At 38.0% G+C, this 13,951-nt stretch overlaps 5 protein-coding genes across 5 annotated transcripts; 2 read left to right on the top strand and 3 right to left on the bottom strand.

The window, feature by feature from the left end:
- Nucleotides 1-230: 230 nt before the first annotated feature.
- On the top strand, nucleotides 231-2,116 carry LOC18021605 (cytochrome P450 71B5). The gene is made up of 2 exons (XM_006403644.2): nucleotides 231-1,168; nucleotides 1,317-2,116. Exons 1-2 carry the CDS (start codon nucleotides 275-277, stop codon nucleotides 1,929-1,931), a joined length of 1,509 nt encoding a protein of 502 aa, XP_006403707.1. The 5' UTR covers nucleotides 231-274; the 3' UTR covers nucleotides 1,932-2,116.
- Nucleotides 2,117-3,139: 1,023 nt separating this feature from the next.
- LOC18021604 (cytochrome P450 71B8) lies at nucleotides 3,140-4,847 on the top strand. Its single transcript, XM_006403643.1, has 2 exons — nucleotides 3,140-4,027; nucleotides 4,233-4,847. Exons 1-2 carry the CDS (start codon nucleotides 3,140-3,142, stop codon nucleotides 4,845-4,847), a joined length of 1,503 nt encoding a protein of 500 aa, XP_006403706.1.
- Nucleotides 4,848-5,209: 362 nt separating this feature from the next.
- Nucleotides 5,210-7,035, bottom strand: LOC18021603 (B3 domain-containing protein REM20). Its single transcript, XM_006403642.2, has 4 exons — nucleotides 6,894-7,035; nucleotides 5,834-6,254; nucleotides 5,669-5,739; nucleotides 5,210-5,577 (listed from the first exon to the last, which is right to left on the bottom strand). Exons 1-4 carry the CDS (start codon nucleotides 6,969-6,971, stop codon nucleotides 5,335-5,337), a joined length of 813 nt encoding a protein of 270 aa, XP_006403705.1. The 5' UTR covers nucleotides 6,972-7,035; the 3' UTR covers nucleotides 5,210-5,334.
- Nucleotides 7,036-8,043: 1,008 nt separating this feature from the next.
- Nucleotides 8,044-11,328, bottom strand: LOC18021602. The gene is made up of 8 exons (XM_006403641.2): nucleotides 11,036-11,328; nucleotides 10,524-10,742; nucleotides 10,169-10,423; nucleotides 9,682-9,719; nucleotides 9,528-9,596; nucleotides 9,158-9,305; nucleotides 8,455-9,074; nucleotides 8,044-8,370 (listed from the first exon to the last, which is right to left on the bottom strand). The coding sequence occupies exons 1-8, from the start codon at nucleotides 11,160-11,162 to the stop codon at nucleotides 8,191-8,193; spliced, it is 1,656 nt and encodes a 551-aa protein (XP_006403704.1). The 5' UTR covers nucleotides 11,163-11,328; the 3' UTR covers nucleotides 8,044-8,190.
- A 265-nt stretch (nucleotides 11,329-11,593) lies between these two features.
- LOC18021601 (nuclear transcription factor Y subunit B-10) lies at nucleotides 11,594-13,813 on the bottom strand. The gene is made up of 7 exons (XM_006403640.2): nucleotides 13,632-13,813; nucleotides 13,277-13,528; nucleotides 12,862-12,991; nucleotides 12,655-12,660; nucleotides 12,417-12,491; nucleotides 12,232-12,288; nucleotides 11,594-11,945 (listed from the first exon to the last, which is right to left on the bottom strand). Exons 2-7 carry the CDS (start codon nucleotides 13,516-13,518, stop codon nucleotides 11,907-11,909), a joined length of 549 nt encoding a protein of 182 aa, XP_006403703.1. The 5' UTR covers nucleotides 13,519-13,528; nucleotides 13,632-13,813; the 3' UTR covers nucleotides 11,594-11,906.
- Nucleotides 13,814-13,951: the final 138 nt, after the last annotated feature.

The following is a 13,951-nucleotide window of genomic DNA, read 5'->3' as shown; positions in this document are numbered from 1 at the left end:
GGTTCTTAACTCAAAACCAATTAGTAGACAATAGAAAAGCTTATAGCATTTCTATATTAATATAAATTAACATTTTTCTTATTTGAACGTGTGATTTATAATATAAGAGATTCAACAGGTAACTCACAAAAGAAAAAAAAAAGAATCTTTGATTTAGTCAAAGCCCAACCACATGCATTGCCTCCATGGCTCTATATATTGAAGTATTTGAGAACTCACTAATTACTCTTCACTTCAAACACAAATCAGAAGAAAGTAACCGACCCAAAAATAAATGTCTACCTTTCTTTGTTTCCTCTTACTCTTCCTTATCTCTTTGATCTTCTTTAAAAAGCTTTCATCAACGAAAGGGAAGCTCCCTCCGGGACCCAAGGGTCTTCCAATCATCGGAAACTTGCACCAACTTGGAAGATTTCTTCACAAATCTCTTCACAAATTCTCCCAAGAATATGGACCGGTGATGCTTCTCCGTTTTGGGGTAGTCCCTGTGATCATTATCTCCTCAAAAGAAGGAGCTGAGGAAGTGCTCAAGACTCATGATCTTGAGACTTGTAGCCGTCCCAAGACGGTCGGAGCAAGGTTGTTTACTTACAACTTTAATGACATTGGTTTCGCTCCTTTCGGTGAGACATGGAGAGAGATGAGGAAAATCGCTGTGCTCGAGCTCTTTAGCCAGAAGAAACTCAAGTCTTTCAGGTACATTAGAGAGGAAGAGAGCGAAGTGTTGGTCAAGAAGGTATCATCAAAAGCTGCTGATGAGACACAAACCTCATCATCAGTTAATCTGAGGAAAGTCATTTTCTCCTTCGCAGCCAGCATCATTTGTAGACTAGCTTTTGGACAGAACTTCCACGAGTGTGACTTTGTCGATATGGAGAGAGTAGAAGAGTTGGTGCTCGAGTCAGAGACTAACCTTGGTTCCTTGGCGTTCGCCGACTTCTTCCCTGCGGGATGGCTCATAGACCGGATCTCCGGTCAGCATTCAAGGGTCAAGAAAGCCTTTGCTAAACTCACCAATTTCTTTGAGCATGTGATCGATGATCATTTGAAGACTGGACAACCCCAAGATCACTCGGACATCATCAGTGTCATGCTGGACATGATCAATAAACCCACAAAACCTGATTCCTTCAAAGTCACCGATGACCATCTCAAAGGAGTCATGTCGGTGAGTAAGATATTAAAGAAAAAGTAATTCTTTAGTAAAATAAGATTTTACATTTTTAGTAACTTGAGGAATATAGTTATAGCTTGGGAAGCAAGTAACTAAAGACGCAGACAATTATCTCGTTTTGACAACAAGTCCATTTGATTAGGATGTGTTCTTGGCTGGAGTGAACGCGGGAGCCATCACGATGATATGGACGATGACAGAGCTAAGCAGACATCCGAGAACCATGAAGAAGCTCCAAGAAGAGATTCGAGCAACACTCGGATCCAACAAAGAGAGAATCACAGAAGAAGACCTAGAGAAAGTTGAGTACTTGAAGCTAGTGATCGAGGAAACGTTTAGATTGCATCCACCAGTTCCTCTCTTGCTTCCAAGACTAACAATGTCCGACATCAAGATTCAAGGCTACAACATCCCCAAGAACACGATGATCCAAATCAACACTTACGCGATAGGACGTGATCCCAAATACTGGACCAAACCCGAGGAGTTTATCCCCGAGAGGTTTGTCGATAACCCTATCGAATACAAAGGAAAGCATTTTGAGCTTTTGCCGTTTGGAGCCGGACGTAGGACTTGTCCTGGGATGGGCACAGGGATCACCATCGTCGAGCTTGGCCTTCTTAACCTTCTTTACTTCTTTGATTGGAGTTTGCCTGAGGGAATGACCATCAAAGACATTGACATGGAAGAAGACGGAGCTTTTGCCATCACCAAGAAAGTTCCTCTAGAGCTCGTACCAACTCTTCATCGCTGGTGAATCATGTAATCATTTTAATAAGATGCAGATTTCTATATGTTTGTCTACTTACGATAGGTTTGGTTTTGTTTTCTCTTAACTTGTTTTACGCTTATCCTGTCTTGTGATCGGTATGTTACTAATAATGTTTCAATAATGTCTTCAATAATACTTATGTTGATCTAAAATAGCATCGTTCATTTATTGTTGAAATGGTCTTTTGAATATATAAAAATAAAGTCCGTGTTATGCTTACTTAACATTGTTGACAATACAAACCAAAAAGAAGTTGACATGTCATTAAAGTAAATGTTTCCGCAAGCTTTAACAAGAAAAAAGGCTTAGTTTAGTATAACTTCGTCACAACTCACAACTCATAGTTTATAATAAAATCGGGTTTCGAAAACATGATCAGAAGTATGAAGTCTTCTTTTAGTTACTTGTAAAATACATTCCCAAAGACCAAATCTGTGGAGTCAAACTTCTCTAGTGGTCTTCAACGATTGAACTTCTAAACCCTGAACATAAAACAGTACATTTTGAAAACAGTAATTTTTTCTTGTAAAATTACAAAAAAAAGAAGAACAATGTTTAATATTATCATTTCACTACATTTAAATCATATATATATATGCATATTCTTATATTTAAGAACATATATATATATATACATACTTTTTAAGAAGCTAAAATTTCGTTACTACTAGTATTTTAAAAAAGGCCCTACATGATTTGGTAGAAGAAACAGAAAAAAATTAGTGAAAACATGGAGATACTTGATAAGTTTGAAGAGGGTTTTCAGTGATTTTAAGTTTAGAAACTTTCGTTGCACCAAAAAAATGCTTTAGAAACTTTGATTGACTTCAGTTAGTTCGTTTGGATCCACAAAAGAATGTTTGGTGGTTACACAAATCTGTTCCACAAAAAAAAAATGTTTAGCTTTCTTATGACCACGTTCTGTTGTTGGTTTGGTCAGAGAAAGGTCTTTATATCTATCTAAACTGTGTTTCTTGGGACCTCTCATTCACTACCCATTAAACACAGCAACAAGATATTATGCCTCGAGAGAGTTCCTTAATTCAACATCTTCTAAAACGATAGTAAAACATTTTGATTTAGTACAAAAAAACCTAACCGTATGCATTGCTTTTAATACTGCCTCTTTGAGAACAAATGTGTTCTTCACCCTAAATACAGAGAAAGAGAGCTAGAAAACAAAAACAAGAATAATGAGTTTCTTCCTAGCTTTCGTCTTCCTCTTCCCTCTCTCTTTGTTCATCTTTAAAAAGCTTTCACCTTCGAAAATGAATCTTCCTCCGGGACCTACAGGTCTTCCAATCATAGGAAACTTTCACCAGCTTGAAAACTTTCTTCACAAATCTTTTCACAATCTCTCCTTAGAACACGGACCAGTGATGCTTCTCCACTTTGGGGTCGTTCCTGTGGTCGTGTTCTCCTCTAGAGAAGCAGCTAAAGAAGTTCTCAGGACTCATGATCTAGAGACTTGTGGCCGACCTAAGTTGGTAACGACCAAGTTGTTTTCTTACAACTTCAAAGACATTGTTTTCGCTCAGCATGGTGAGGACTGGCGAGAGATGAAAAAGCTTGTTGGTCTCGAGCTATTTAGTCCCAAAAAGCAAAAGGTTTTTAAGTGTATCAGAGAGGAAGAGAGTGACTTGCTGTTCAAGAAACTAACAAAATCTGCTCAAACAGAAACCTTAGTGGATTTGGGGAAAGTCCTATTCTCCTTCACGGCTGGTATCATATTTAGACTCGCCTTTGGGCACAACTTCCACGAGTGCAATTTTATCGATATGGAGAGAGTAGAAGAGATGGTGATAGAGTCGGAGACCAACGTAGGTACTTTGGCAATCACTGACTTCTTCCCCACGTGTCTCGGATGGCTTATTGACCGGATCTCCGGTCAGTATTCGAGGATGAACAAAGGCTTTTCAAAACTCAACAATCTCTTTCAACATGTGATCGATGATCATTTAAAGATTGCAAAACCTGAAGATCACTCAGACCTCGTCAGTGCCATGTTAATAATAATTAATAAGCCCACCAAATCGGGTTCTTTCAAGATCACTTCCGATCATCTCAAAGGAGTCATGTCAGTGAGTGTGAATAAATCTCTTAGTACCATTTTTTAATGTTTCTATAGAAGGTGATTTGGAGAGCAAGTTAAACTGGAATAGTATATGTATATATATTATTTTTTGTATTTTGGTTCACCAGATAGATATCTTATTTGTCACGTTATTTTCGATCCTCTTTTATAATCAGAATTATAAAGTGTATTTACGTATGTTACATATTCAGGATGTGTTTTTGGCGGGAGTGAACGCAGGAGTAATCACGATGATATGGACAATGACAGAGCTAACAAGACATCCGAGAGTGATGAAAAAACTCCAAGAAGCGATTCGAGAAACACTCGGATCCAACAAAGAGAGAATCACAGAAGAAGATGTAGAGAAAGTTGAATACTTGAAGCTAGTGATCAAGGAAACATTCAGATTACACCCACCTGCTCCTCTCTTGCTCCCAAGACTAACAATGGCTGACATCAAGATTCAAGGCTACAACATTCCCAAGAACACCATGATCCAAGTCAACACTTACTCCATAGGACGTGATCCCAAATGTTGGACTAGCCCTGATGAATTCATTCCCGAGAGGTTTTTGAATACCTCAATCAACTACAAAGGTCAGCATTTTGAGCTCTTGCCCTTTGGATCTGGTCGTAGGAGCTGTCCAGGGATGGCCTTGGGAACCACCATTGTCGAGCTCGGCCTTCTTAACCTTCTTTACTATTTCAATTGGAGTTTGCCTGATGGAATGGCCATTGCAGACATTGACATGGACGAAATCGGAGCTTTAAATATCGCCAAGAAAGTCCCTCTTGAGCTCGTACCAACTCGTCATCACTTGTAAACAAATACAATAATGTATACACATCCATACTATATATATGAGATCAGGACTTGTATGTTTGCCTCATTTGTTATAGGTTTGGTTTTCATTTGGTTATTGTTTTACGTTTATACTGGCTGGCTTATATCTTTGAGATACTATGTGAAATTGTTTTATTTTTTATTTAAATTGATAAATGCTCTTAGTCTCCAATGGAAATAGAGGGAGTGATTAAATGTTTAGTAATTCAGAGAAGCCTGTCTCTTTGCTATATTAATCTTTGTTGGGTTTTTTTTCTCACCTATGGAAACATTTTACAGAGAAAAATTATGGATTCAAAAATTAATAAGCATGACTAAAGTTTATAAAATTTCTTGGGGATGAAGAAAGTAATACTAATATAAAAGCAGAGAAGCAGTTACAACACACTTGAAACAGACAAAAGCGATACTAAGCCTTAGTACTCATGATAATGGTGATGGTGATGGAGAGGGTGATGATGAGAGACTCAACCACGTTTGATGTGGATCTTGATAGTGTGAACTAGCTTCCTGTTATGAAGCATCTCGCATATGACTTGATCTTGCTTATTAAGCCTGTTCCTTCTACAAATCCTGTCCCATCCTTTGAAACAAATCCTATCATCTGACCATCTCACTCTGATCCCTACCATGGTCCCTTCTTCATCAATGTAAGTGATGCTCTCACCAAATTTAAGCCTGTATTCCCTAGCCAGTTTTGCTGGAATCAGCTGCATAGAGCAAAAATAACAAAAACGTGTAAAAAGCCATATTGAAATAGAGAAAGATAGTAAACAAATCAAGAGTCTTTTTTTTTTGTACCAGCTCATATGTCCTGTTCTTGAGGTTTGTTTTAAACCATGGATTAGTCGTAACTACCAAATCTGAGATATCTGCAACAATTAAGACAAAAAACAAACTTTCTTTAAGGTTGGTTTAAGTGTATGATTTACACAATGTTAATTACAATAAAAATAAAACTCTTACCTGAAGAATCTGATTCTGTCCCTTCGCTGTCAACAGTGTAATTACTCTGACTAACTTCTTCATCTTCAGCATAGCTACTGTCATCTTCACCTTTCACTGAAGGATCTTCTTCTTCTTCTTCATCAGAATCAGAATCAGCGTCAGAAAGCTCGACAGCCTCCGTCACAGCTCTTGTCTCTTTACAACCCAAACCATCGTAGACGCTGACTTCAAACGTGTGGTAACCGTCGTAGACAAACGTCAAGAACTCTCCGTCTTTGAGATCATGGTCCTCTGCGAATTTGGACCATCCATCAGTGAAATACACACGTTTGCGTCTTTTCGTGAAGCCAACTGTCCAAATTCCTCCTCCGGTACCGTGGAGCTTAGCGGTCCGTGGCAATGGATCTTCAAGATGTTCATTGAAGGACACAGGGATTCGCTGACAATCCAGCGCAGAGGTATAAACATCAGAAAGTGATGAACACAAGTAAACTAGTTAAACGTCATCAAAGTCACATGAGTAGTCTCTTTTCTCAAGTTTAAGCAGCGCACAGATTTAGCCTAATGACTAGTAACAAAGGAACACATCCAAAATCTCTTTTTTATCACTTTCACTCGTCCTCTATCTTCCGATTTGCTGCAGTAAACATGATGAAAACAAATACTTAGAGCCATAACTCTCCCACAAATACTTAAGTTTCCTCAAAGTCTGAGACTTTTTGCTTGCTACAGTTATGGAAGAAAAGAAGGAAACAAATCGACTTAGAGAAATTCTACTAAAAAGAACCAAGTAATTCCACTTATCGAATGAGCAACTAGGCAAAAGAGAAACATCGAACTATAAAGAGTGAATAGCTAAACAACAACGTCACACCGATTAACAACATCTAAATTCACGAACCTAAAAGGAAGAAACTTGGAGAAAATGTGACTCAATTTGGAGACAGCAAGACCTAGTTCTCTCACTTACAAACAAAGAAGACGCAAATTTCTGAGAAATTAGTTGAACCCGATGGAGAAGAAGCTAAACTTGCCTGAGGAAGAAGTAGAGAGCACCGAGAGAGAGAGAGTGTTTTACCATTGATTCAGAGGACGTTTCTGAGAGGAAAACCTTGAAAAAACGTGGAAGAACAGCGTCATCTTCAGTTTCAGACATGGAGGATGTTGGAAGAGAGTCTCTCAAATGGCTCGAGAGGGAGTAATCTTTCCTAGAGAAAATTATGTTTCAAGGAGAGAGAGAAATGAGTCGAAAGTCTAAACCTTTGGAGCTTAAAAAAATAATAATAATAAACAGGGGAGTTGTAGTAGTTCTCGTATTTACAGTTTGGCCCAGTATATTGTTACAAATTACTGTAAAAGCAAAAAGAAACTGATTTTGAAATTGTGTTCGTATTATATGAAATCTCCTCCAATCCGTACATTACCCATCTCTTTCCTCTGTTTTCACTTTTCATCTCCTTTTTGGAAAAAAAAAGAGAAAACCCTATCTTCCATTCATTTATTTCCTATCCTATAACAGAAGTAGGAGAGGCTATTTAATGAGATATAATGTTTTTATGTCTAAGAATATGTACTCTGTTTTTGGTTCAATGTTATTTTCTCTTTGAAATTGTTAAATAACACTGTATACTGCTGATACTGCAAAGGAAAAAAATTAAATAACATTTATACACAACATCTTGAATATTTCAACCATAGTACAGCTTTGTATATCACTCTTTGCTATACAGTGTCACAGTGACATAGAACATGCAATTCTGATATGCGGAAATAAAAAATTTAAAGTCCAAAATAATAATACTGAAAAGTTGAATACCAAGTTTGGGTGTCTTTGTAAAATAAAGAAAAAAAGAGACTGTACAGCAGCAAGCCTAGGACTGTAGTCCACTCAAATCTCTGTTCCATTTTTTTTTTTTTTTGACGTCATGTTTCTTTACAAAGTAAAGAAAAGTTTAAAGTTGAATTTTAATTTTAAACCCTTGATATCTAGATTAGAAAATGTCAATGTTATGACATTTAAGGGTAGTTTATTTGGAGTTAACTTTGATTGGTATGTCCGATAACAAAAGTTTTTTTCTGACCTTTTTTTGTTCTTGATATAATAAATTGTGAGATAATGCGTAAGGCGAGATATTAGTACCTGTAGTTATGAACCAGATTAAAGGTCCACAATACTAGAGAACTCCTGTTGTCCACAATACTAGAGAACTCGTTAGATTGAAGTTTCATGCCGCACAATTTTTATAATATTACTTTTTAAGGGTTGGGTTACATAAGAATCTGAAATACAGGGAAATTCCTACTAAAAGAGAGAAGATAACAGAGCTCCATTATATAAAGAACTACTGATTCCTTCAGGCATCATCTGATTCTCATCACCCCTCAAGTTGATCTTCTGCATTGATTTTGGAATACAATTTGTTTTGCACTTTTGGAGACGAGGCGGAGACAAGCCTTGTACCTGCCTTAGTTTTTGAATTCGACGACGACGGAGACTTTGTGAGTTGAGACTTTCCAGACCTCTTACTGGCAGATGAAGATGATCCATGTCTTGCCTGTTTAACAGAGAAATAGAGAGATCAATTACCTACTAATTGCATAATTGTTCTCTATGTTTGTCACGAACTTTGGAAACTTACTCCATCAAAGAAGCCGATTTTTGGTGATGGCACACGGAGACCTGATGGTTTCATGGATGTTGGAGGAACCAAACCACCACTGATAGCTGAAACACGTATTGTGCCCTCCTTAGCATCAGCTTGAAGAATAGATGCATCTTTAGAGTTCTTGAGAGGCTTCACAGTCTGCAATGTATTATCATTTGCATGACCCTTTTCACCAGAGACAGTTTTCTGATTATCTTTAGCCATTTTGCTAGTTGCAGAAGCTCGTGATGGACGTTCGCTGATCGAACCATCAGATGGTACACTACAGGAAAGCTTGGATTTGGATGTCTTATTGGTTGGCTGAGGTGGGATTCGCGGCTGGCCCATAATACCTCTAGATGTAGATCGATTTACCAATGAGTGGGAAGCTAATCTGGAACTTGAATCATTCTTCTTCTTTATCGAATCCAAAGAAGATTTGTGAGAAACGCTAGATGAAGCACTAGCACAGCTCTCTAGTGAAGAGCAGGAAGATGTCAATTCATTCTTTGAGGCAGCTGAAGAACGCAAAGATGACTTAATCACAGCAGGTTTTGGCAACGTGGGTCTAGCACTTCGCGACATGGATATTCTAGGACCCAAAGGCTCTTTCCCTGTATACTTCAAGGTCAACAAATAATCAAATTTGGACGAAAGAGACACGTAATACAATCTTCAAGATAGAGTTGTGACTAACCCGCAGGTAATTTGGAATTCTTCTCTTGTTTGGCTTTGTTAATATCTAGTGATGCCCTGCTCATCGACGTTGTTGACAAGTGCCTGACTTTGCTGAGTCCGTTAGGTGGCTTGGGAGTGGATGTACTAAGACCTCTTGCACCCACAGGCTGTATCAAATGTATCGTTGACAAATTATTAAATATCAGGGTAAGCCAGAACAAGTTATGACAAGCTCCTTATTCATAAATTCAACAGAGACAGTTCGAGTTCGTAAATCACTAGACACCTCGAAGAAACCCATTACTCTCAAGTTGTCAGATTAAACATAAGACTAAGACATAAATCCAATAGTAAATATGCACCTGAGAAAGTGAATGAAGTTGATATACCTGTTTTGTTGCCTTCCCTAGTCCTTGTGCTCTAATACTCGGCTTTTTAGGACTGGCTTTGGGTTTCATCTAAGAAATATAAATAAAACAAAGAAAGCGTCAGCCGAGGAGGGAGGTAAAGAGAAACACAGGGTGCAGTTATTAGCAGGTTTACCTTTTCCTCGGAGGCAAGGACGTCCACTGTACTAGAAGCTGGAATTTCAAACAAGGTATGCAAAGATGGTTAACTTGGTAACAAAAATTAACATGAATTAACTATTGCTACCGCAAATGTGTACTATCTAATGTAAACACCTTGAAATAGAACTTCCAATGACACAAAACTAAAACACATTATACACTTCACAAAGTGTGATGGAAAACTTGGCATCTAAGAGTAGCTCACGTTAGACACTAGCTCACTAAGAAGCCATAAAGAGAAAGACAGAGAGGAACTGCTTCATAATTGTGAAAGCCCTGATGGTGGAGAAAGCACAAACACAAAACTTAAAAGTAGACCTTCTGCTTTAAAGTAGACAATAGCTCGAGCTAGATCATAAATGCCAATGTTTCGTAAATGCACATATCTGCTTTTAAAAGTAGACCTTAGGCAAAGCTAGTTTCTTTTCCTCTACGCGAGATAAACAATAAAGAAGACTTACTAGGGCTGGTTTCTCCCTGTTCATTTATTTTTCCAGGTGTTGCAGCATCAGATGCTTTAGCAGACCTTTGAATAGACGCTCTTACATCTTCAAACAAAATAAATTCCTGACTGTTTTCCACGGTGCAGTCGCTTTGAAATGAAGAAAGGGATTCTGTTGATCTATTAATATCTTCTTGAATGGCCGGTAAGCATTTCCTTGCACTCTTATGATTGCTTTCCATCATACTGGATAGTTCTTCGGGTTCCAAAACACCTGATTTCGACAATAGATCTCAGCAAAAGTAAGTGATACAGTCAAACTAACTGGAAACCTGAAAAGGTAACAAAAGATACCTGGTCCGAAATGCACTTACCTGCGCTCGTGAAAAACGCATTGTCCCAGGCAAGACTTTTGCGCAAATTATACTTTCCAGCCTTCACCGCCTTCTGAGGTTCAGGTGACTCACGAGGTTGAAGCACCTCTTCCTTCTCTTCTACTGAAGAAACCAGTGTCTCTTCGTCACAGTATTCTGTATCTTTCATGAAGTTTTGATCTTTGTCATCATTCAAGTCTTTTTTATCCTCATCTGCCTCTGAATGATATCATTAAATAGGGTGTCCAAATGTAAGCACATGACCAAAACCTTCAACATGCAATGTAAATGCAATGCCAGCAAATTCATAACAATAGTCGCATTCCAAGGTCTGAGTCTGAGTCCCACATCAAACATTGAACTGAGCAGTAAAGAAATCTATAAACCCACATCGAACTTCTCGAAGTACCAATCAAGCAGATTCGAGGGATTAACACAACCCAGAACCCATCCCATCTAATGACAAAAATGAAATCGGAAATCAAACGAGAATGAAGATAATTTACAATTACCGGAAAACTCGTAGCTGGTGGGATCCGGAAACGAGGAGAAGAGGAGGCTATCGTCCTCAGAAGCGACATCAATCAGACCAAGGCCATCGACCTCGACCTCGCTTTTCTTGGTCTCGTTGTCTTCCATGAACAGAAGAGATTAAGAAGAAAGTTTCGAAATACCCAGATGTTGTGTTCGCTCGAGATCCCAAGGATTGAGGAGGAAGAAGAAGAAGAAGAAATTTTGAATGAAGAGAGATTTTTTTTTCTTCCCCCTTCTCAGAGATCGAGGGTTTTTGAGTTAGAGAGCGCGGTTGTTCTTAATGCTAAATGGCTTGAATCGATTCTCGAGCGTTGGATTTTGTTCCACTTCCCAATTTTTTTTCATTTTCCTTGAATTGAATTGTTTTGTTCGGTTTGATACGGATTTTTCGGTTCGAGCTAATTCGTATCGGTTGAACCAATTCGCACTAAATAAATCGTTTCCGTTTTGAGACCTCATAATTTTATCAACTGTTATGTATTCTTCTTTTATCAATCGAAGATGCCGAATGAAACTCGAAAGAAACAAAAAATAAATAAAATCTGGATTATTTAATCTTTAAAATGTTTTTAATGAAAGTAACGGCTAAACAACATAACACTAGCATGATAAATGACTTTTCCTTAAAGACCAAATGCTAGGAAACTCAACAATCAAATGAAAAACAAAAGATGCTTCAAGCAAACCAAACTCTCTTCCCTACCAACACAATCATATACAAATATCCTCTCTCCCAAAACTGAGACACCACAAGCCAAATCTATGAACAGTGGATCACTCAGATTCTCAGAAACAGGAACAGGAATAGTTGAATCTCCAAAGATTGTGATGAATATCGTCCTACCACTACTACTCTGTGTTCGGCATTTGAACCATCATATGCGAAGCCTACAGTCATAAAAACAAGTTTAGTCAATTTTTCGATCACTATTACCATAAATACCGATGCTCGATGCTGTGTTGTAGCAATTCAGAACAGGGAAAGTATGCTAGCCTAATCCGAGTTCATACCTTCTTATCTTGATTACAAAGAGAGGATATGCATATACATTGCTCATCGAATATATTGAACATGTTATATCCATTAATTGTTTTTAACATTCTCTTGTCTACTCCTGTTTTTGCTGTATCTTGAGAATGTATAAATTAGTCTTTGTTTTATCAAAACACTTACTTGAGAGTTTCCATAAGGACCTTGTGAGTAAGAGCCTTGCTGACCAATCTGTGGGAACTATTCAGAAGGTAAAGAGAAGGAAAATGTTAAACTAGCTCGCACAAAACATAAGCAAAAAAGATAGGTAGAAATGATGCTGCAAAAAATGAACATGTCAACTTGAGAAGATCGAGAGTCATCATTACCTGAGCCACTTGACTTGGCTGACCATCTCTTTTAGCACTCGGTTCCGCGCCTTTTCCTGATCCCTTAGTGTCACCCTATCAAACAGATAATGACGTAACCAGACAATCCTACTTAGATGCAATCAGACAATATATGCCCCAAAAAAGGAGCCACATATAAAACTGGACTATCAGAAAGATTGTGATAAGATAAAAAGACAAAAATTAGAGAGGTAAGTAAAAGAGGAGATTCACTGACCTCCATCTGCAAAATTCCAATCCATATCGGATAAAAGAAATAAGAAAAGGAAAAAAAAAAAAAGAGTGTCAGTGAATGAATTGCAGAAATTCTATTGATGCCTAGTACTATCAATGCCACATAACTAAAAACATCAAAAAATTCACTGGTGTCTTTTACTACCCCATTTGTTCAAATAGAAACTGAATAAGGAGAAGTGGATCATACCTCTCTATATCTCATGAGGTAAACCTTCAGGGGTTCGATGTAATCTTCGAATCCTAAAGTGGTCATTGCCCAAAGCAAATCATCTCCATTAATGGTCTTCCTTTTCTCTCTTTGGCACTTATCACTCGCTCTGCTTGTCAAAACACGCACAACATCATCATAAATCTCATCAGCATCCCAAATTTTGCAAGTGAATTAACAGAATCCTAACTTCATAATCCAATATACATAGAATTAAAAACAGAAAAAAGGAGAGATTTTCATAACAATGACGGAAACAAAAAAGGTAACCCATCTTTAAGGATCAATTCTCTCAACCAAATCAGATGTTGATGCAACCCATAATTCCAATTCACAGAACAAAACCTAATTCAGTCAAAAATTAAAACTTTGAGAGAATTGAGAAAGGCATTACTCGCTGGTGATGAAGCTGATGAATTCAGAGACGCATTCCTGCATGGTCTCTTTGGCATCTTTGGCAATTTTGCCATTGGCAGGTAAACCCCTCTTCATAATACGGCTTATGTTAGCGATGGGAAGAAACCTATCCTGCTCACGAACATTCGACGACCTCGGGCTCTGATCTCCGCCGCTCTCATGGCTTCCACCGCCTCCTCCGGGACTCATCCCCGACGACTTTGCCTGCGAATCCGCCATCTCAGAAACCCTACACACAAAACAACGAAGATAATCAGAGACGTAACAACATCCCGGCGGAAATCGGAAGAATCAAAGACGAAACCAGAAAATGGAGAAGTGAGATAGATTACCTGAGTGATTTTGAAAAAAAGAGCGGGATTAGAGGGTTTTAAGAGTTTTATCGCCGTTCGTTAGAGGAGAAAGGCGATGGAGAGAGAGATTGATCCGACGCTGGAGAAGAGAAGAGGGAGACAAGTATCGTCTGCGATTTGAGAGATTAGGGATTTAGACTTTTTTTTTTTCTCTTTTCTTTATTTATCACCGTCCGTTTATTAATAGTTTAATACTATCATCTCTTGTCTTCTATTGGTTTCTCAGTAAGTAAATAAATAAATACAAACTTATCATTGATAGATATATTCAAACTATCATCATGGAAATTTATTGAAAT

The sequence above is a fragment of the Eutrema salsugineum genome, unplaced genomic scaffold, assembly GCF_000478725.1.
Source record: "Eutrema salsugineum unplaced genomic scaffold, Eutsalg1_0 scaffold_16, whole genome shotgun sequence".
NCBI classification, from domain to species: domain Eukaryota; kingdom Viridiplantae; phylum Streptophyta; class Magnoliopsida; order Brassicales; family Brassicaceae; genus Eutrema; species Eutrema salsugineum.
Note: the sequence above shows the minus strand (reverse complement) of the source record. Positions and strands in the feature narration are given on the sequence as shown.